We start from the raw sequence: 22,948 nt of genomic DNA on the forward strand, positions 1-22,948 counted from the left end.
AGCAATCGCAAGTCAGAGGAAGAAGAAAATGAATGTCAGCAATGTCTGTTCTTTATTCAGTGAAACAGTGAAACTGAAGCTTGAACTGGAAAAGTTGAAACCAGTTTTCGGTTTTGTTTTTCTGACGGACGACAGGAAATTCAGCTCGATCTGTGGAGGCCCTTTCGAATTTCCAGTCCTCACATCTTCCTGACAAACTGGCTTGAATCTTAGATACTTCAGAACCTAAAACATTAACCGGATAAGAAACAAGGAAAATAAGAACTGAAAACTCAGCCAAGCTGGTCACATGCTGCCTCATTTAGCTCTGTCTGGTTTTTGGTGCGTTTGTTCCTTTTTTTTTTCCTTTTTACTGGGACCATTTAGAGCTCAGCACCACAAACGTGCGTGTTTCTGTGTGTGTGTGTGTGTGTGTGTGTGTGTGTGTCTGCGCACCAGCGTCTTTTAATCAAACCAGATTGTCTGAGGACGGTTCTGACAGTGAGGATTTAATGTGACTGAAGCAGCAGCAATAAGACACAAAAAAGAAAAGTGGGAAGATTTCGTTCATTTGATGCAGAAAGTTCACGAACAGACGCACGAGGAGAACGGCTCGGATCAGCAGATGCAGTTTTCTCACTCCGGCAGCATCGAGAGGTTCATTCCGGGGAGCTGAGGAAAGTCCGCTTCTAGAGCTAGAGAGAAACCACAGCCGGCGCAGCTCGAGATAAATCGGAAAGCGCTTTCTAGAGACGTCGCCTGAAGAAAAGCGCCAAAGCTCGACACGTGCCGCGGCGGTGCAGTCACATCCCACATACCACGTCTGACGCGTCGACCACTGATCGGAGGGGTGACGGAGTGTGAGCAGTTTGTCGTCCCTTTCCTCGGTGGAAGCGAATGGGCGACAGAGCCGGCGTTGGCGGGCTGGACACGTGACGTGACGGCACCTTTTGTTCCCGCCATCGACTGCTTGTGTGTCCGCTCGTATTTTAGCGCGTGAAATCTCTTCACTTTTCCCGCCTTTTCCCGCTGCAGCGTCTGAAATTCAATTCGATCGGCTGCTATTCCTGATCCCCGTCGGTCAAAAATAACCCGGTATTGATTATAGATTACCGACTGGTGAGGATTCATGTTGTGTTTGCTGGCAAACCGAGAGAGAGGAGACGGTAACGTCGTGTCTGGGAGAGTGTGTGTGTGTGTGTGTGTGTGTTCTCCTTGAGAAACCTGTTGCTGGATCAAAGTCAGTAGGGGACAGAGCGGATTTTGTTTTCCCCACTGATCAGTAAATGTAGATGTTACGTCCTTTTTAATGACTCTGATGAAGCTTTGTGCAGAAACTAAACTTGTGATTGTCATTTTTTTGTTTTTTTTAAACTTGGTTTGCTTGTTGAGCTTCAGATCTTGTTTCGTTTTAATTGCGGGTTTTCCAGACTTCCTCTAGCTGTGTGTTAACTCCCCGTGGCGCATGTACTGTTTATCAGTCAACTTATATCAGTGTCAGGAAATAGCTGCTGTCACTTACTGGAATCCGACATCACACCGCCACCTGATAATGTCGCCGCTTAATCACAAGTTCCGCCGCAGTCAGACAGTTTGAAATCTCTGAATCATCAACCTGCTGATGTTTGAAATGTTCCGACAAAGTCAATGTCCCACGTCTTCTACCTGGGAGCTCTGGTTCTCTGTGCTCGTCTCCTCCGGAGGCTGCAGTGTCGTGTTTGCTGACTAGTCTCTGTTTTAATCATTAATCACTGAAACTGGTCACATTATCACGTCGCAGCGGTGAGATCTGTCCCACCATCCACATATTTTATGTTACCCGGAGGCGTTTTAATGTCCGACACCCCTGCTGCTGAAACGACAGCGACTGGACCAAAGGCTTTGAGTTCAGCCGGCAGATTAAAAATGGCGTTTTGATGTCTCACCTGTGTTTCCACCTGCAGCCGAGTAGCAGAAAATCAGTGCTGTAAGTTTTTCTGTTGGCTGGTTGTGCCCTTGAGTCGAGGTTCAGCTTTGTTGAATGCAAAACAAATAAAAATACAGTTTTTAATTCTCTGATTTTGCAGGTTTGGTCATAATGTGTGTGGTTGGTCCTGGAGCGGTTGAAGCACACAACACACAACAAACATGCCTCCTCCTCCTCCTCCTGTTTCCCTTCGAGCTCTATCGTCTCTAATAATAAAGACTAAAAATGCCCCAAAGAACAACCTGTAAAAATGTCAGATGACTGAAAATAAAAGTCTGGGGTAAATTGAAATGGTAAAAAAGAAATCAAACAAAAACTGGTAGGTCAGATTTAACTGATTCTAAACACGTTGGGGTCTGAAGCCTGCGCCACATAATCTGCCTCTGCTGCTTTGGTCATTTCATACACATCCTTTTTATTATTGTCATCAGAAAACATGGATCCCCTTTTTTTTTTTTTTTTTTTTAAAAGGAAAACGTGAGTCTTGGCCCTCATAAGATTCACCTGGAATGTTACTGTGGTGCCCATTGGTCCCTGACATTAAACGTCTGCATCATCCAGACCACAATATTATCACAAAAATTACAGTTCCTCAGTGGATCCCCTGAAATGTCGCATTCAGTCTTTTGTTGTTGGATCCACATTTGAGTCCGTTTCTCTGCCCGTCGGCCTGCACCGGAAAACAAGCTGTGATAAAACAGACGCGATGAATTCCTTTTTTTTTTTTTTTCTCTCTCTTTTAAAATGGCGGAGAGCTGAAGAGACACTCAGCCGAGGAAGGTGGAGATGAAAACGCTGGTGTCCAGGTTGAGAGTGGCGTGCCACCAGCGGTCGGGGAAATACAGCACCTGATGGAAAAACATTTCCCTGTTAACAACAAAAATACTCCGTTGATATCTCTCGTCATTCTTCTCTTTACTCTGATTATTTAACTATTGTTATTGTTTCATTCATCCAACTATTTTATTTTAACCTTTTTTAATCATTTAAAAACAGTTAAGGAGTTTCCCTACATGATGGTCTAACACTACATATTTCTAATTTTTTCTTTCTCCTAAAAAACACTAAATTATTTGGGAACTGCCTTTAAAAACAACAACAACAAAAACAACAACAACTACACTTCAGGCCCCCAGATTTCCAGAACAGCGGCAGCTGTAGTCCTGGCTGTGGCCGCCTCAGATTCTACCGCTGCAGGCAGCAGATCGGCGACCAAGCTCCAGGGTCACGGGGTCATCATGAAACTTTATTTATATAGCACTTTGTAGACGAAACGTCCAACTCAAAAGTGCCAGTTAAACGTTAGAGCATCTGTGATGTTTGCGCAGCCAAGAAACAACAATTCAGCCAGAAAATAAAAGGGAAACTAAAAAGGTTCCAGTTGACCTTTGAAGTGACTCAAACTAGTCTCTAAGGGGACAGAGTAACTACAAGCCCCTTCAGTGGATTTTAACCAAATTCTGGGTTCTTTAAGGAGGCCGGTAGCAGAGGATCGGAGTGGGTCAGTTAAATATTCCGGGGCCAGGCCGTTTAACGGTTTTGTGGAGTTGTGTTCGTCACGCGTCGTCGATGCGGGACAACAATCTCCGTATCAGGGCTCTGTTTCTCTCAACAAAGTCAGCGGCAGCTAAGAGGATCAGTGTTTTACTTCTGAGACAGAATGGACCCTTTTTTTTTTTTAGACATCGAGGTTAAATGTGTCAAAAAACGTTGAAAATGCCACGAAGAGTCGGTGGAAGCTCCTGGCTCATAAGTAAAGAGGGGCTGGATAGTCTGGAAAACGGGACGCAGTGTTTCTGTTGGAAGAGTGAAATCTACCGATTCAGTAGAGTCTGATACCTCTCCGGGTCTGATGGTGCACTCCAGTGGAGCCTCCTCCTCGGGCAGGTGGGGGTAGGTTTCTGTCACCCAGGACAGGGTGGTGTGGTTCGGGTGGAAATGAGGCTCCTTATCAGGTGGGTAGAGGAACCAACGCTGTGTGATGAAAAATTAATTGTTCACCTCATTCAAAAGTGATAATTATTCAGTTTATCTGATATTTACACTCGCTGAGCACTTCATTAGGAAAACACCTGTACACCTGCTTATTCGTGCAATTATCCAACCAGCCAATCACGCGGCTTCAGCACAATGCATACCATCCTGCAGCTACAGGTCAGGAGCTTCAGTTAACGTTCACATCAAACATCAGAATGAGGAGAGAGAATATTCTGAGACTGCTGATCTCCTGGGGTTTTCAACCACAACAGTCTCTGGAGCTTTTACTCACGATGGAGCCAAAAACCGAAAACATCCAGCGAGCAGCAGTTCAGTGGACGGAAACACCTCGTTGATGAGAGGTCAGGGATCAGAGGTGAACGTCCAGACCGGTTGGAGCTGACAGAAAGGCCACGGTAACTCAGACAACCACTCTCTACAACTGTGGTGAGCAGAGAAGCTTCTCAGAACGAGCCACACGTCCAACCTTGAGGTGGATGGACTACAACAGCACAGGACCACGTCTGGTTCCTGTCAGCCAGGAACAGGAATCCGAGGCTGCCGTGGGCACAGGCTCCCCAGAACTGGATGGGTGAAGACTGGAAAGATGTGACCTGGTCTGATGAATCTGGATTCCTGCTGAGGCAGCAGATGGTCGGGTCAGAATTTGGCGTCAACAGCATGAATCCATGGACCCAACCTTCCTTGTGTCAACAGTCCAGGATGGTAGAGGTGGTGTGATGGTTTGGGGAATGTGTTCTTGACCCACTTTGGCTCCTTAATACCAGTCAGTCATGGTTTTAATGCCACGGCCGGTCTGAGTATTGTCCCTGACCATGTGCTTCACTTTATGGCCACAGTTCACCATCTTCTAACGGCTACTTCCTGCAGAATAATGCTCCATGTCACAAAGCAGGAGTCGTCTCAAACTGGTTTCATGAACATGACCGTGAGTTCAGTGGACTTCAGTGGCCTCCCCAGTCATCAGATCTGGATCCAGTAGGACCCCTTTGGGATGTGGTAGAACAGGAGACTGGCAGCTTGAATGTGCAGCGGACAAATCAGCAGAAATGATGTGATGCAGTCACGTCAACATGGACCAGAACCTCAGAGGAAAGTTTCCAAACTCTGGTGGAATCCAGTATCACCCAGTGTTAGCGTGGTGTTCCTAATAAAGTGCTCACCGACCGTACCCCCCATTCATCAGTCAGACCACAAATCAAACAGCTGCACTCAACACTGACTCAATTCAGCAAACCCTTCCCCACACCCGAGTTCAAATGATCGAGGACACTCAGTTTGTGATTAAATAAATCAACATGACAGGCAGGAAACGGAAGAGGAGGCTACCTGTTGTTGTTTTTTACCTTTCTTCCGTAGATGACCTCAGAGTAACCGGGACCGTGCCAATGAAAGGGAACTCCGGTCCCAGGGCCTGAGGACCAAGAAGTAGATCTGGAGTTACAGTCACAGTTTCTGCCTCTCTCCCAATCACCAGTTTGATATCTGACATGAGATTTGATGATTGCGTTTGGGTCTAAGGAAACAAAACCTTCTCTGTTTTTGTTCTACATAAAAGAGAATTTAATTTTTGAGCAGCGCAGCAGGTCATTTAGTAAAACACCGCACTGTAGAAACTCGATATGTCGTCTGCCTTTCTCTTTGTCTGGCCGACTTGCTCTTGCGTTCGGCTGGAGGAAATTAAAAAGGGAAAAGCTTTGCTTGTTGAACGATGACAGAAAGACCTGGATCACACTGACAAACCGATCTTCAGTGCAGGAGCGTCTCTGGGCTCCAGTCTGCCGAACCAACACTGACCTGCGATCCCGAAGCTGTACGCTCCGCTGGTGTGAGGCAGGACGTACGGCGGAGACTCGTAGTGCTCGAACAGACCCTGCCACTCGGTGAAGTTGTTGTCTCCGAAAAAATACAGCGTGTCTGTATAAGAGGGAAACGAGGATTTGTTTTCAAAGAGTCAACCTGAGAGATACCAAACTGGTTTCATCTGACCAAACAATGTGCAGCCAACATTCATCAGGCTTCTTCTCACGTTCTTTGGTAAAGTTTAATCTGCAGTTTTGTGAGCAACGGTTTTCTTCTCGGACGCCGTCCGTAGAGGCTGACGTCCTGTCACGTCCTTCACACTGATCACTCACCGCTGCCCAGGGCGTCATTGGACTGAGGCCTCAGGAAAACGTCCACGTACTCCTGGAAACGGACGTCCACTGGAACACATTCATCACAGTGAGTCGGTGAGTGCGTAAAGGTAAAAAAAAAGAAAAAGAAATCCCAGCAGGGTTCGTTAGTTTCTGCCAGGTCATCGCGGCGCAGCCCTAGCGAACGTTAGACGTGCGTACCTTTCCTGTAAGAGTAGGTGTTAGCTGTACTGAGCCTCACTCGCCGGTCGCCATATTCTTGCAGTAAGCTTGACTTGGAGCACAACGACCTGAATTTCTAAAACAAAGTCAACGTACAGTCGTTTTAACTCCAGCTCAGGACTTGATGTACAGGGCAGTCTGGATGTGTCAGGACGGTGGGTGTCGTGTCGAAACGATGACCGTGAGGTTTCGACTGAGGGTGAACGGTGTAGGAGCGGTGGCCATGTTTAAACGCACGTGGTCACAAATGGACAAATAAATGGTCTTAATGACGAAAAGAGGCTGGAATGCATTCAAGGAAAAATCCACCCTGTAACACCTTCACCCTCATTGTGACGTGGTTTTCTTTTTTTTTCCTTTAGTCTGAGGTCCCCCACCCACCCACACACAACCACACACCACCCGTCAGGACACCACCCGTCATGCTCCTGGTGTGTTCATTTAAATGGATTTTAAACAGCTTCCTATCAGTTATGTCGAAGTAAAAATTTTTACCATATTTTTCTCAAACGAGACAAACTGATCTTGGAATTGTTTTTTGTTTTTTTTGCCCCCCCCCCCCATTACAGTTGGTCAGGTTTGCTTTGCATTCACATCCTTTACTTGAGTAAAAGTACCAACTCAACAAGGTCAAAATACTCCATTACAAGTGAAAGTCCAGCAGTCACTACTCAAGTCGATGTCGGCTGAGAATCACTGGTTTAGATCAGGGCTCTAAAACCCTCGGTGTGGTTTCGTCGGATCCAGCGCGGGTTCACCAGAACTGACAAGTCCCAGCCTTTAGTGTAGCGAGCGTGGGTTTTTCACTCCGTGCGTAATGAATGATTAACTACGTACCGTGTTATCGGTCAGACCTCTCAGGATGACTGGCCTGCTGTATGCGTATCTGGGGAAACGGAGGGAGACAGGAGAAAAAAAAAAAAACATTTTACCAGCAGTGTTGAGTCAGCAAATAAACACGTAGCTTTAGCGTAAAGACGCACCAGGCAGGTTCCTGTTTACAATCTGGAAGGTAAGAAATCCCACTCATTGTATCTGCACGAATCAGAATATGTACAAATATACATGTATACTGATAAGACAGATTCTCTGTTTGTCCAAATGAATTATTTCTGCTCTCTCCTCCCATCTTTGTCCAAAACGCTCCATTAACAGGGATATTTTCCCCAGTTCAACTCATTCAGATCATTTATTTACGCTTTTCTTTGTTTTCCTTGAATTCGTTTTAGGACGTAGTCGTAGGACGTTTTTCTTTCCCAGAGCAACGGGACTGTTTGAAAACGAGGATTTATTTGACGTGACCAGTAACAGTGAAGGTTCATAACGGGATTTATGATCAATGTAAGATTTAAGTTCACCAAGAAAAAGCTGTTTGGACAACCGGTAAATAACACAGGCCGAAACCCGATGAAGCGCAACAACACTATATTTACTCAGAGTAACTTTTAACTTTTACTCGAGGCCGAATAATTCATCAAAGCATCAGAACCAGTAAATAATGAACTCATCTCCCATTAGGAGGAATGGGACACAGCCAAAGGTGGTGCTCAGGTGCCGCTGGGATCCCTGTGACCACAGGCAGCGAGGTGTTACCACCAGGTGGGAGAGCTCGCTTTGTTCGCAAGGACCAGGGCTACTGATGCGGTGACTTATTATTTTCATTATCGATTAATCTGCCAATTATTTATTGTTTGTTCCTTAAAATGTCCAAAAAAAAAATCGTGAAAAATTCCGTTCGCAGTTTCCTGAAACTCGAAACCCTAAAGATATTCAGTTTGTTTTCACATGAGACTTTGTCGGTTACCAGAACAGCTGATGATTAATATCGACTAATCGACGCCGGCGTTTCCACTGGGGCTGATGTGGGAGTGATAACTGATGACTGCAGCCCTTCGCACCTTGAAAACACCAGTTTCTCCTTCATCGTGATATCAGGAAAAAACCGTCTCGTGTCATGATGACTGACGTTTCATGGACAAAAGAAAAAAAACCTCAGCTCATTTATCCCACGCACCTTTCAATGAACTGTTGATGTGAGAGCGAAGACCTGTCCAGCACATCGATGTTACAGGGACCTTCATCCTCCAGGGTGGAATCTGAACTCGGCGACCTGAGCACAGAGGCAGACACGAGGATTAGAAGCGGACAAGTCCCGCATCTGCCGATCTGCCATGTTCTGAGGTTCTCAATATGAAACAAATCTGGATCTGAGTTCTGCTGCAAAGTCGCCTGCTCTTGTCTCTCACGTAAACTTGAATTATGGGAAATGTGGTAACTGGAGCTGCAACGTCGATTGATCAGTTGGCCAAAAAAAATCAACAGGTTTGTTCCAAACGTGAAGATTTGATGCTTTTCTTTGTCAAATCTGACAGGGGTTTTTATTTAGGGGGGGGTGGGGGGGTGACTGTTGGTCAACTAAAAAAAAAAAAGGAATCTGAACCACATCATCATGAAGCCGTTTTCTGTCATATTGTGTTCTGTTCATTTGTTTGTGTTGTTTTCAGTGACATTTTGCAGGTGACTCCCAGGTGAATCCCAGGTGATTCCCAGGTGATTCCCAGGTGAGTGGGGGGCCCATGGGCCCGTGGCTGGTAGACCTGTTCAATAATCCCATCCATGCCGGTGCAGTAATAACTCTGGTGTGGATTTGGAGCCACTGGGTCACATTACATGGAAGCTAATGAGAAAAATTAAAAATATTTATGTAAAATAAATGGATTACACATTAGAAATCAAAGTACGTGAGCTCCGTTCACTAGGACGTGCCGGTCAGCACGAAGGTACTGAGCATCATCAGTATTATGTCATAAAGCAGTAATTTACTGATGGTCCCTAAGTCGACCTCCGGCGGCCGAGCAGGAGGGTGGGGAGCTGAGCTGGCCGCCCTCCTGCTGCCATCGCCGGCCGAAACTGAGTCAGAGGGCGCCGCTAGCCCCGCAGTGCGTGTCCGTCGCATGTCCGCCTCTTAACGAACTCTTGCCACCGCAGACGCTAAAGCGGCAGATTTTTGAACGGGGTTTGGAACCGCTGGTGTCGCCGGGGAATGCGGTCAATTTCCCCACAGACGCGTCAGGCGGTCTACGGCGGGAACGGGTCTGTGAACTCACCAGCCTCCCCCGTCGCCGGACCGCTGCTCTGCCCTCGGCGCGATGAGGAGACATGCCAGGACAAGCCGTGAGCATGTGGGGAACGCGGCCTTGTTGAGCTCCATTCACAGCCGAAGCGCGGAAAACTTGAATTCAACACCGTCCGTGTCAGGCGGGCGTCTCGCGCGGCCGGAGGGCGACAGCTGCCTCCAGCTGCCTCCAGCTGCCTCGAGCTGCCGTCTCGCTTCCTGCAGGAGGTCCAATCAGAAGACACCACAGCGCGTGCGGCGTTCAGGGAACATGGGAGCTCTGAAGACCCGAACCATGGCAAACTAACTGTGCGTGTGTCAGTGTACACACCCCCCATGGGGGGTGGTGGTGTGTCTTCCTCAAGCTCGGGTCCCCCACCAGAGGCCTGGGGGTTTGAGGGCTCTGCGCAGTGTCTTAGCTGCTCTTCTGGACCGAGACCTCAGATGTTGTACCCAGAAGCTGCTGGAGCCCTTCTCCCAGTTTGTGGGTCTCAGCCCCCAGTGCTCCACTGGCACCACTGTTGCCTTTACTCCCCACATCTTTTCTAGCTCCTGTTTCAGCCCTCGGTATTTTTCCATCTTCTCATGTTTCTTCTTGATGTTGCTGTCGCTTGGGCAAAAAAATTATATATATATATATATGTGTGTGTGTGTGTGTGTGTGTGTAGACACACACATATTTGTGTGTAGTGTATAGTCTCCGTTTCATACTCTGACATATATTTCATGTACTTTGGATTTATTATTATCCCTATAGAACTACTGAATTGTCTTGTCAAGTCACAATTTGACCTTAATTCAGGGAGTTTCACCTCTGGACTCGTTACTTCTGCACATACAGTGTGTTTGTAGAGCTTCGTATTGGCACAAGACACAAAGTACTGTAATGTGATATATAACGTGTATAGCTTTTAAATGTAATTCCCTTCGTTTATTACTTTGTTGTATTTATTAATGTAGGCAGTTTCCTTCCTCTTTGGTCGTTCTCTTGTGCTGCTGTCGCTGTTCTCCTCTACCCCGGGTGGTCGGGGCCGTTCGCAGCCTGACAGGAATCTCTGCGGACGCTGCTCGGGGCTTTGAATAACGTTTGTCAACTGCAGGTTTCATTTACACTTGATATGTATCCTAAAAGGACAGTAGCACCGATCACCTTTCTGACTTTTCTGCCACTGCTGCCCTCTGACTCTCAGTCATCCATCGTTTATTCCCTTCTCTCACTCGCTTTCCTTCAAGGAGAAGGAAGGACAGAGTCGCGCATTCGTATCGTAGCACCATAACGGCAAATGCTGAGAAAAAACCCCATTTATTCAACATTATACAGGCAGATCATTTTTAAGTGTTTAAAAAATATATTCAAAACTAAATCACAAGCTTTACGAAAAGATACCAAACATATAGGAACACCTGTACAGTGCAATCCAATGTAATCCGGTCAGACAGTGCAGCAATAAATCCTTCGAGATACTCAGTCGTTGTTGAGACTGTGTCAGTGTGTGGTTTTGTACTGAACCATAACATGGACCCAATGGAGGGGGTTTCTAATACATGACTACGCCTGCCAACAATAAATGTATAATTGTAAATGAAATAAAGACGTACTTCATGTAAGATATGCATAAACAGTAAATCACAGTTGCAGGTGCTCAGTGCAAAAAACCAATGTGAGGCCATCAAAACATTAGAGTAAGGTACTAATAACAGAGAAAAGAGGTAAATCCAGTCAATATAAAGATGTCTCCTCACCGTCACTTCTGCCACTTCACAGGTTTCGAGTTTAGAAACTTCTAAAATTCACCATCAGTGCAAATGTGAAACATTTCCGCTCACAAACACAAAGATTCACATGTACAGAAAAATAAAAAACAATCTGAGTTTTTCGATATTTGAACGAAGACCTGATATCGTTTGTATATTTGATCAATTTCAGACCAAAATCGATTTAGACTGTGTTTTTGATCAGTCAGTACATTTTTTAAAAAAGATTAATTAATTATTGAGGCGTTGTAAAACTCAAGCTACAAATAAAATAAAAACACCATTACATTTAAGAATTAATCATTTATTCTATTTGTTTCCTCGTTGTGTCTTTAAATTCTGAAGAAATAATTGAATTTTATAGTAGAATGGAAAATTCATTTTAAAGGGGTTTTTTAAATTTCTAATGTTTGTCAGTCGAACATGTTCCACATCTTCTACATTTCATTTGCTTGATTCATTAACACACCGCTTACGCGTTTTTAAATTTAAATGATCACAAAATGGAATAAAGGGAAGATTAAATACATTTGTTGAATTTGTTATTTAAAAGCCTAAATTTTGCAACAGCATTTTGAAAATGTAGTCATTAATTTTAAAGTTAAAGGCAGAATATGGAAATAGAGTTATTAACTGGTAAATTTAACGAACTTTGAATGTTTTAGTTTAAGGCTTAAAGTATTAGTTCATTATTTTAAATATCTTTTTAAAAAATGCGACCATGTGTTTTTTAACTAATCCTAATTAACCACTATAGAAGGCTATAATTATTATAGCGGTTCAATACAGGCTCCATAAATGTGCAGTATTTCAAAATAATGACAATAATTAATTTAATTCCATTATATCGAACATGGTCGACAGTAATGTGGAAAATTCCCAGATGGGTTCTGGTTATTTCACCGGTTTCCAACGATCAGTCAATTAATCAACAGATCATTTAATTATAACTATTTTGATGATTGTTTTTAGTCATTTTATAAGCAAAAAGTGCCAACACAGTGTTGGGCGTTGGCACACCCAACCCAACGCCCAACACTGTCAAAAATCAAATCTCAAATTAGAAGTGGAAAAAGGCGGCAACAAACAAAAAAGGGAATCGGCCAAAGGTTTCCCACCGGCGCGTGAAAAGCGTCGGCAGTGAGGGGCTTCTTCACAGGACGACCAAGGCAGCGACACGGTTAAACACAGGTGTGGAGCAGACCGCTCCCAAAACAGGTGTGGGCTCTCACATAGCAGCCGGGGTTGGGTTGGGGGGGTTAAACGAAACACGTCAGCCACGGTATTCTAACCACACGTGAAGCTCTACGTGCGTTTTGTGCTTCCACAGTTCGCCACTTTTTTTCACCTCAAAAAAAAAAGGAGGATTCGATTCTTTTCTCTGTAATGTTTTGGGGTTTGTAGATTGTTTTTTATATTCATTTCAAATACATTCTTCTCTCTATTGACACAACCTTTAATCGATTCATTATATTAGAAAATAATCAGCAGATTCATTGATAATGAGAACGTTAATCAAGTGTCATTTTCTTAATAAGAGGTCCTGATCCACTTTGTTTCTTGTTGACTTCTTTCTGGAAAATGACTGAAACCCAGGAAAATGAACCAGTGGAAGTATTTCAGTCCATGCGCTGATTTTCTTTGCAGGTTTTAAGACAAATCAATCTCCAAGTGAGTCTGAAACCATAAACCTTGCTCAGCAGCCTGCAACCTCCGGCATCGCGAAACCTCCTATGAGAGGATGAAGAGAGAGAGGAGGACGGGGAGGATGAGCAGCACTGAGAGGGAGACGAAGCGAGTGGTTCCGGCAGCCGAACCTTCGCTTAAGTCGACGAAGCTCGGCTGGTCGCTGGAGATTTGGCTTCTGACCCAGTTCTCATACTCGGACACACGGGTGTAGACTCCCGGGATATTGGGCCTAGCGCAGCCGCTTCCAAAGCTCACCACTCCGGCCTGGACCCACCTGGAGCCGTCCTTGCTCACCATCGGACCCCCTGAGTCCCCCTGCGCAGGTCCGACATGAGAGTTGATATCAAAAAAACCACCAAATTCAGCAGTGGAGGAAGAACTCAAAGCCCCCGAGTGCAAGTAGTAACACCGCAGATTTAGAACAAAACGAAACAAAACACATTATGCATTATATTGTTGGACTATTATCACTGATGCACTAACATGTGAGCAGGATCTTAGTGCTGTATTGGCAGTGGTGGAAGAACAGGGTTTCTGCAGTGTCCACCAAATCAAGTTGCAGACGTTTTAATACCTCTTTAATGGCACCTAACATCAAATGTAATAACCTTTTTCACAGTCCTGACAGCGTAAGAAAATAATAAATGCCACAATTATTTATTACGTACATGAATTTACTGAATTTCTATCACATTTTTGTCTGTACTTCAATAATTCCTAGAAATGTGACTAATCGGTTAAGGAGGGATTAGTGAACATGCCTACGGGGAACAGGTCGCCCGTTTGGAGCGACTGTAAACGCTTCTGTCGATGTTTGTGAGATGCAGAGCTCAGTTAACATAGAACAAACGCAGACAAGACCATCCCAAGGAGACGCACAAAACAACTACAGACCTATGTAGCAGGGTGGGGGGGGCCCCGTTGTCTCATAATCCGTCCATGCCTGGACCCAGATAAGTAGCAGGAAATTGATGGATGGATCAGCCAATTTTAAAAAAAATCAATGATTCACTTGTGAATTGAAGTTTTTTGGCAGCCAGAAGTTCTCAGTAATGTCAATGCCACAGAAAGAAAAAACCTTCCAGAACTTTGTCGATTATATTTAGGACTTTTTAAAACTTTTTAGGCCTTTTTTTTTGTTTTGAAGGAACTGAATTCAGTGCTTTTCAAGACTTTTCAAGACCTGCAGATACCCTGAGGAAGTACTCAGATATTTTACTCAAGTAAAAGCAGCACTACCACAGAGTAGAAATACTCTGTTACAAGTAATAGTAAAAGTCAGTTGTGCAAACTTTTACTTCCGTAAAAGAACAAAAAGTAAAGGCAGGGCTCATGGTTCGGTTCATATACTGCTGGGTATCTACCTCTATTAAATATATCACAGAGGTTATTGTTGATTATATTTTGAACTAGTGACGAAAGCTGTCACATAGATGTACACGGGGTACTGGACCCCCAGAGAAGCTCGTCCGGCCGAAAGTAAAGCGGTTCCGAGAGAGAGAAATCGCCCCAAAGTGTCCCGAAGGAAAGGAATGGTGTGTGTGTGTGTGTGTGTGTGTGTGTGTGTGTGTGTCAGCTGCTGGAGCAGTGTGTGCAGACGGACTCACCTGGCAGGAGTCCTTCCCGCCCTCGGACACACCGGCACAGATCATGTTGCTTGTGATTGTACCGTAGACATTGTTGCACTGGGTGTTGGACACGACGGGAATACTCACCTCCTGCAGCCTCTTAGGGGAAGGGAGGGAAACTGACAGAGAAACAGGGAGATTAGTCTTTCCAGAACTGAGGGTTTAGGGGCCTGAACTCCCGTAAACCATAAAAAGAAAACGCTACCTCTGACATTTGGGGGGATCTTTTTTTTTTTTGCCTCATACACTGATCAGATTAGAAGACAAAAACCAGTAGTGAATGTCTTCTAACAGGAAGTGTGTGTGTAACAAACCCTGATATATTGGATTCCTCTGAGCCACAGAGCTCCACTGTCTCCAGAAACTGTTTAAACCACATCGGTGATTGACACTGTAGCTCTGCGTGACATGTTCATTCATCACCATCAACACACACACTGTAATAATTTGGCCTAAGTCACACACACACACACCGTCCTGCTGCCAAAGAAAATACTCGCACCAGAACCAGATGTGAATTAACGCGCCGCTGAAAATAGTCCCCGACAAACGCTCTATATACTTCCTCCTGTCTAAAGTCAGTACCTGTTTAAAACATGAAACTATATATCAGTGAGGAGTTTTTAAAGATTTACGTCTCCAGTGGGAACCAATGGGCTCGGAGAAGAGAGCCACAGACGGAGGAGGGAAGGTGCTGAGGGACGGACTCACACACCGTTGGTCTGAGTCTGTACGTGTGAGATTTATTGACCATAAGAAAATACAGAAAATCACCGGCCTCGTCCCTTGAATTTTATTATAAAATGGCCTTTATAATGTCCTGTCTGCCCTGAATTCTGCGTCATTTGGTCACTCGTTTAAATGGAGTCGTAGCAGCCGTCACACTGAGTACATTTCTAAATCTGAATGCAGGCCTCTATGTCAAATCAACGTTCGTTGACATCATCTTTTCTTGATAACGTAATGCAAATATGTAAGTTTTGATCATTTCAAATTAATTCAACTCCGAATTCTGGTGTTATTTTTCAGACTTTAGAGCTTGTAAGCACGAGTTCTTATGAGTCGAATGAATGAAGAGCTGAGAGTTCACTCAGCTAATGTAAACAGAAACATCGTCAGCATATTAACAGACGACCCAGCCAGTGAAAACGCTCCCCGTTGTAGTGTAAAGAGAATATTCCTGATGGAAACCTGCCGTGTGTCTTCAATACACGTTAAGTTATGGTACCTACTTCTCATAATAATGAAAACTATGTTAACTTTGATTTAAATATCATTGGATAATTGTAGTAAAACTCACCGCCGTTCCTGATGTCCCCCCAGCCGGTGACCCAGGAGGTCCTCCCGGCCGGGAAGGTGCTGTTGCCCGCCGCCAGACACACAGGTCTGATGTAGTTGGTGAATTCAACCGTTGAGGACAGTTCCAACAAGGCTATGTCGTTTTCATGTGTGTCTTTATTGTAGTCTGGATGCCTGATGATCCGGGACACCGTCACGGACTTCTCGTTCGAATTCAGGCCTTCTTGGGTTTCACGTCCCAGGTATACCACCATAGAGGAAGTGCTGGAGCTGAGAAAAACGACATGGCAACGTGTGAGTGATGGAACCAGTAACAAAGTAATAATGTTGAATAAAAAAAAAAAAGAGATTTTAAGAAATTCTTGATTTTTGTTCTGTGACGTAGTTTTATTGGAGTTCGTTTACTGAACAACGTCGTTCAGGAATTTAGTGAAATCAACTCATCTTTTCTCTCTCAACTTAACGTAAGTGAATGTTTTACTCATTTCAATTTAATTCAACTGTAAATTTCCAGTTTTTAATTTTCCGACTACGTCTAAACATGAATTATTCTGACTCAACCCCTTCTTCTAGAAATGATGTTTCTATCAAACTAAACTTCAACAGCATATACGTTTTGTAGGAAACATAATTGCGACTGGATTACGTTTCCTGTTTCCTAACGTAATGAGGAAATGTTGTTAATTTACGTATTTGGGAAGTCGCAAATTCATTGATACTGAAGGTAAAGTTTTTATTCCATGTGCGACAAAAGCTCTTCATTCTAACAAACCATAAACTGCCTCTTAGTTCCTGCACAGCTTAGACCAACCAAAGCCGGCTTGTTGTGTGTGGGCCAGAAATGGCCCATATGAAGTTTGCCGTTGCCAGAACTGAGCCATATGTGCCTTAGTTGGCCCAGACGAGGCCCGGAATCGTCTGCTGTCTGGGTAGCGTTTCATCCGATCCCTGATCCCTACTTATTTATGCCGCCTCGCTATAAAAAGACTTTCCTCTGGCGGAACAGCAAAGATCTGAACTGAACTGAAATGGCACGTAGTGGTATTTGACTATTACCGACTGAATAAAGAAGAACAGGGTTTTTTTTGTGTGTTTTTTTTAGGTCTCTTTTTGTTTAGACAGGTGAAGTGCTGAGGGACGTGCCAAGGTCAGAGCTCACCTGGAGAAACAGTGAGTGGCGGTCAGGATCCACTGGTTGTTGATGAGGGAGCCTCCACAGAAATGTCTGCCGTTTCTGTGCAGACTGGCCTGCCAGGGCCACGCCCCTGCAGCGGCGCCCTGGCCGCCGACGATCTTGGTGTTGAGCGGTGCAGTGCCACAAACTGGAGGAAAACAGTCAAAGTTCATGTCGCCACTGGCGGTCGCTGCTGTTTTTGTCAAGTGTTTCTGTCTGTGCTGTCATCGGTGTGGACGTCTGTCACGTGTTCACTGCGTCTGTAATTTGTTTTCAGCCTCTCTAGCTGCAGCGGGTTCTGTGGCTGACGACGTCTGTCCGATGGATCAGCGCATCGGTCCAGACTGACATTTCTCAACAACTACTGAACTGATTATAAATAAATTTTGAACAGACATTCACGATCCTCTGACTTTTCCTGTAACGCCACCGTGATTTCGACATTCTTGATTTTGAGTGAAATATCTTGATGAAGGGCCACAAAATGTGCTGTAGATTTTCAATGTCCCTAGAGGAGGATTTGTAAGAACATTGGTGCTTTATAATGTGGTTTTTGGGTCAGTCTGTCTCTTAAGTGTGGAAATAGAGCCAAGAGGCAATTAAAGACCGGAGCTAGGGGGAAACATCTTGCCTCACTCTGTCCAAGGTTCAAAAGCACACCCACCTGCTATCAGGGACACAGTCTTATGCTAAGCTAAGCTAATCGCCCCCAGACGTGAGAATGGTCTTGATCGATTACTCGAGAAAGGGAATAAATGTATTTAAAGCAGCTTGATCATCGGGTCACGTATGGATCACTGAACCGGGCCTCTGTGTGAAGTGACCGCAAAGTCAATCAAACATCTACAAAGAGACGCAAAACAACCACAAAGAGACAAAAAAAATGACCACAGAGAGACCTGTCTCTTGCAGTCTGAATGTCTTGCTCCTGTGTAGGGGGCGGAGTTTTATGTCTTTTTTTTTCCGTAAGTTGTCCGTGCGACAGGTGGAAGCTGAAGGAAAAGTCAGAGGATCGGCGACGTTGTTAAGACTCGTCCTCTGGGGAACATGAACGTCGATTTACCTAGCTTGTGTGGAGAGACAGCGTGTCGGTCTCTCCCGGGCTACGAGCTCCCGCATTTTGACCACTCAAGCCTGGATTAATGTCGAGAGCTGAGCCCCGTGTGAAACCTTTGCTGTGTGTGTTTCACGAAAACAGAGAAAACGGGCGGATCAGCCACGTCTTTTCTCGGCAAAAGAGAAATGAAATGAATAAAACCAAAGCATGAGAACAAAACTCACCATCTGACTGTGCGTCGTTTCCTGTGGGAGACACAAAAAGTGACAGCTTTTGTTACTTGCGTGATGGAAACTGACTGCTCGTTTGTCGTACGGTGGTTATGAAATCTATCCATAGGCAACATTACTCAGACAGTCTGCTGCTCAGGAATGTTTTGAAAAGCATATCCACACGTCCGAGCACATTTCAGAGAACTTGTTTGGAAGAAAACAGAACCAACTGGTTTTTCCCTCAGGCATGAGACTCTGTTGTTTTCACCACAGTATGTTGCTGGGTGAGGTTGGGATTTGTGACATGCGGCTAAACACAAGGTGACACATCTTCTGACCCGTCGCTCCGAGAAAACTACTGAATTGCAGGAAAGAAAGGTGAAATAAATCATTCCAGAGAGGAATGTGTCCTGATATAAATGAGGTTTTCACGGTATGTTGAAGATACCGTCTACTCATATCAAATGTTTGCACTGTGAATTTTTGGAATGCTTTGAACTGCGAGAAATCTTCTGCGGGTTGTTTATTTAAAAAAACGCTGAAGTACTACGGGCGATTAGAGTCAGACCGACAGACCGACCAGTGGTGGGAGCGCATTTACTCAAGTACAGCAGGTAGTCAAGTTCAACTTTGGGGTACGTTCTTGCGTGATGCCGCTTTATACTGTTACTGCTCCACAGATGATTCAAATGGGAACTTGTACTTTTTACTCGGCTGCATTTATCAGTCAGCTGGAGATTTTACATTAGAAACACATGATAGGTAAAACTGCAAATGTTCCAGTATGACTACAAAAAAGACACGAAACATCCATCACGCAGATGCAAAGAGGCACAAAATGACCACAAAGAGACACTGAAGTTTCTTCTCACATTAAGACTTTACATTAAAAACATTTAACTACATGAAGCTGACGATACTTGATAATAAAATTGCTTTAAAAAGATGAATGTTCATGCACTCAGGATGTGATCTAACCTGTGATGGATCTATTTTTTTGTTGTTGTTTGTTTTTTTTAGCTGCTGGATTCTGTCAAACCTGAACCAGAATTTAAAAGTGAACTGATTTAATTTGCGCATTGTTTTTTCAGTTTTCTTCTTGTACCTTTGAGTTTTTAATCAATGAACCAGATATTTGGTAGCACAGTTGATGATTGAAGGGGTGATTCACGCTGATCCAAGCCGTGGAAGAGCTCCAACTGTGAGTCACTAACACTGTCTATGGGAGAAATGAATGGGACTTGTACTGCAGGAACCGGGGGCGTCGCTATTCTCCTTCTCCCCCAGAGTTACATACTCAGATTGACACCACTCTAATGTCTGTACATCCACCTACCGACCTTTAACACCATGTCACCACTAACATGTCATATCTCAACGCTGTCTCCTAGAAATTATATTTATACACAACTAAACTTCAACAGCAAATACGTTTTGTGGGAAACGTAATTGCGAGTGGATTAAATGTCTATAAACACGACGAGGAAGTGTTTTTAATTGACGTATTTGACAAGTCGCAGATCCGTTAATCCCGACCGGATCAGTCAAATGTTCACAGACAACATGTTTCTTTTCCACCAGAATGTCTGATCCTGCAGAACAAGATCTACCTGTAGTGAGTGCAGCATCATTTAACTGGTTTATGGTTCTGTTCAGGCTCTCGAAGCACCTGGTTCAGGTTCAGGAAAGATCCTGGCCTGGTTTGATACAGAAAAAGTCCCCAGTGTCTTCAGACACAACCTGTTCATTTACACTGAACCAAAACCTCCATCTTTGCCGAACCTTAACCAGAGACGGGACTCTGGATGTGAACTCCGATCACTCCAACCACTTCCTGGTGACTCTGCTGCTGATCAGAAATGTGCAGCTTGATTCATTCACTCAAAAAAACTTTGCCTCTGAATCCGGCCGTTTTATATTAAACAATAAACAACATTATTGCATGTTAATCATTGAGTTTTCGTGCTGGTGTTTGGTCGACTTTGTCCCCGCTCTACAGAGCCATTTGCCTCCGTTTCCAGTCTTTATGCTAAGCTAGGCTAACCAGCTGTCGGCTGTAGCTCCATATTTACTGTACAGACACGAGGGTGGTGTCAATCTCCTAATCTCGCTCTCTGCAAGAAAAGCAATAAGTGAATTTCCCAAAGTGTCGAACCAGTCCTTAAAAGCTGAGTTTGTTCACCATTTATTATCCTGTTTACATCCTGGTCTGGTTTGGTCCATTTCAGCATCAGTCCAGACCACATACTATTTGGGTCACTTTAATAACAGTATGTGAGTTTTATCAGTAGAACTGACCAAAAGTATCAAAAGTAAAAATGCTCATGATAAGAAAAATGGCCCCTGTCATTGTTATACGTGGCATTTTACTGTTGTTGGTGGAGCTGTTTCTTTCTCTATTTTATTCATCTGTATAAACTATTTATATTTGATATCCTGTTGCGTAGTTTAATCTGCAACAACGCACTAAACGGTACTTTATAAACTCCTCGTATGATTTGTGTGTAAAGTCCTAACTTGTGAAGTAACTACATCTGTCGGATAAATGCAGTGGCATAAGACCTGCAGTATTTTCCCCACTGCTCTGTCTAGCAGAAGTATAACGTAGTATTAAAATGGAAATACTCTAATAAAGCAGAAATACTTCAAATCTGCATTCAAGCACAGTACTTGAGTAAATGTACTTAACTTTCTTTTCACCAGTGTTCAATAGGTGTCTCCCTTTCCAGGAATTACTGAGAATCCCATCTGACTATGAGAAACCTTCTCTTTTGTGTTTTCATTCACTTATTTGTCCTTTTCGGTTGTCATAGTCACCCCATTTAAAAAAGAACAGCAAAATCGGAGTTGCTGAAAAAGTTGTCAGGGGAGTTGTTTGCTGGGCTAATAATAACTGACGGCTCAACGAATCAGTGCACTGAGAGTCAAGACCGGTGGTTCTGGATTTACACGACGACAGAGGCTGAAATATTTTTTTAAGCGTGACGTCTGTGATGTCAGAACATGGGATGCCGTACAAATAATCTGTGCATTTGAAGCTTTGCCCTGTTTCACCATTACGTGAAGCTGTGTATTTCACATAAAAGACTGATCAGATGAATGAGATCCGTTTCTGGCCCATTAAAATACGTTTTTACTCTTTGTCTAATGTTAAGATTTCGACCAGTTTGTGCCTCTGCTGTGTATAAATGTTAGACTGTCCAGAGAGGAAAGCCAGTAAAGATACAGACCATACTCATACATACAGTGTGAATAAAAGAAACGAATTGTCTGGATTTCCTGTGCATAGAAATAGTATAGGATACTGAAATAGAGAAGTCCGTTTATTCTATTCAGATTTCTGAATGAAAAATATATTCATTATATTAACAAAACAAACCGGATGATCAACATTGATGCTCCACTGAGACTAGGTTTACTTTTTACAGAAAAGTGAACAGCACCCACCTGTAAGTATCAAAGCCAACAGCACGACAGCCCAAACAAGCAGCTTGACCTCCATGGTGCGATTCTACAAACTGTGTGTGGTAATAAACAGAGGAGTGGAGCAGGGTCTACTGGAACAGGAAGGCGTGACTCGGTCTGCACGAAAGCTGCTCTCCTGTCAGGTGCAGTGGGCTGCTGTCACTCTCCACCCACAAAGGCACCACCTCACTTACCACATACGCCCTCCTTTAGAAACATAACCAAATACTGGCTGCCAGCACAGCCAGACCCAGGCTTTCTGGGGTCCTGAGCGTCGGACTGCTTCTGAAGTGTCTGTTGTCGTTTTCATGTAACATGTTTTTCTGGTGTCAGACAACAGAACTAGTTGTCTGACAGCAAATAGAGGTGTGTGCCTGCGGTCGGGGCAAAACCGGCGACTCTCTTCTAGGGAAAGCAGCTACGGTTTGTCCAGAAAGTCGCTGGATTTGTCGCTTGGTGCTTTTGTGAAGAAAAGACTAAACGGTTCTGAAAAGTCGGTAAATGTAGCGACAAAGGCGCTAAGTTGGCGACAGTGCCGGCCCCGAGCTCACGTCTGACGTGCCTGGAAAGGCAGGGCAATGAACAACCTTTTACTGTTTTACAAGACTGAATAAAAGCAGATGTAGAGCGACTTTGTGATTCATTTACATCATTTTATAGAGATCTGTTTTTACTTTGACAGTGAAAGGTCTTTTTCTGTTGATCAGTGTATAAAAAGTCTCATCAGATCTGTTGTGATTCAATGTTATAAAACAATGAATCATGAAAACTTCCAGGGCGGTGTAATGTTTCCTCTTGTGTGACACGGAGAGGGAATAATGAAGGTTTGACGTGAACCCACATTCCTGTCTGTATGAAGTGGCCAACATCCCCACAACAGGTGTTGCTGATTGAGATAAATCGGTTCAAGTACAATCTGACACATTTGAAGGACTTTGGTACGATTTTAAATTTGACTCAATAAATCACAAATACAAAAAAAACTGTATGTCAATATTTCTGCCAGTAAAATAGAAATAAAGAGACAAAGGCCAGTGTCTGTATCTCAAATGTAGTTACTACACAACAGTAAATGATTAAAACTTGTAATATACAGGCCTAATCCATTATTTGAATCATAGATTACACTTATTTTTACATATTTATTTACATAATCGGGGAGTTTGAGATTAAACATGTAAGAATTTGTGTTTCTCAGATTATCAGAATTAAAACTGTAGACCCTTTTTTTCCCACCTCTATTAGTAAATTTAA

General features: G+C 43.9%; 2 protein-coding genes across 3 annotated transcripts; both read right to left on the minus strand.

Moving 5' to 3' along the window:
* Positions 1-2,391: 2,391 nt before the first annotated feature.
* jmjd8 (jumonji domain containing 8) lies at positions 2,392-9,633 on the minus strand. Of its 2 annotated transcripts, XM_040158457.1 has the most exons (9): positions 9,408-9,631; positions 8,315-8,410; positions 7,138-7,186; positions 6,280-6,376; positions 6,079-6,147; positions 5,741-5,860; positions 5,290-5,357; positions 3,785-3,919; positions 2,392-2,793 (listed from the first exon to the last, which is right to left on the minus strand). In XM_040158457.1, the coding sequence occupies exons 1-9, from the start codon at positions 9,509-9,511 to the stop codon at positions 2,713-2,715; spliced, it is 819 nt and encodes a 272-aa protein (XP_040014391.1). In that variant the 5' UTR covers positions 9,512-9,631; the 3' UTR covers positions 2,392-2,712. The 2 variants fall into 2 exon arrangements, with proteins under 2 accessions (XP_040014391.1, XP_040014399.1); XM_040158465.1 differs by lacking the exon at positions 3,785-3,919 and having other exon boundaries at positions 9,408-9,633.
* Positions 9,634-12,494: 2,861 nt separating this feature from the next.
* LOC120806909 (serine protease 27-like) lies at positions 12,495-21,731 on the minus strand. Its single transcript, XM_040158446.1, has 6 exons — positions 21,677-21,731; positions 18,242-18,262; positions 16,946-17,108; positions 15,788-16,056; positions 14,467-14,606; positions 12,495-13,174 (listed from the first exon to the last, which is right to left on the minus strand). The coding sequence occupies exons 1-6, from the start codon at positions 21,729-21,731 to the stop codon at positions 12,902-12,904; spliced, it is 921 nt and encodes a 306-aa protein (XP_040014380.1). The 3' UTR covers positions 12,495-12,901.
* Between the last annotated feature and the right edge of the window lie 1,217 nt (positions 21,732-22,948).

Source organism: Xiphias gladius, chromosome 3, assembly GCF_016859285.1.
Source record: "Xiphias gladius isolate SHS-SW01 ecotype Sanya breed wild chromosome 3, ASM1685928v1, whole genome shotgun sequence".
In the NCBI taxonomy this organism is placed as follows: Eukaryota; Metazoa; Chordata; class Actinopteri; order Istiophoriformes; family Xiphiidae; genus Xiphias; species Xiphias gladius.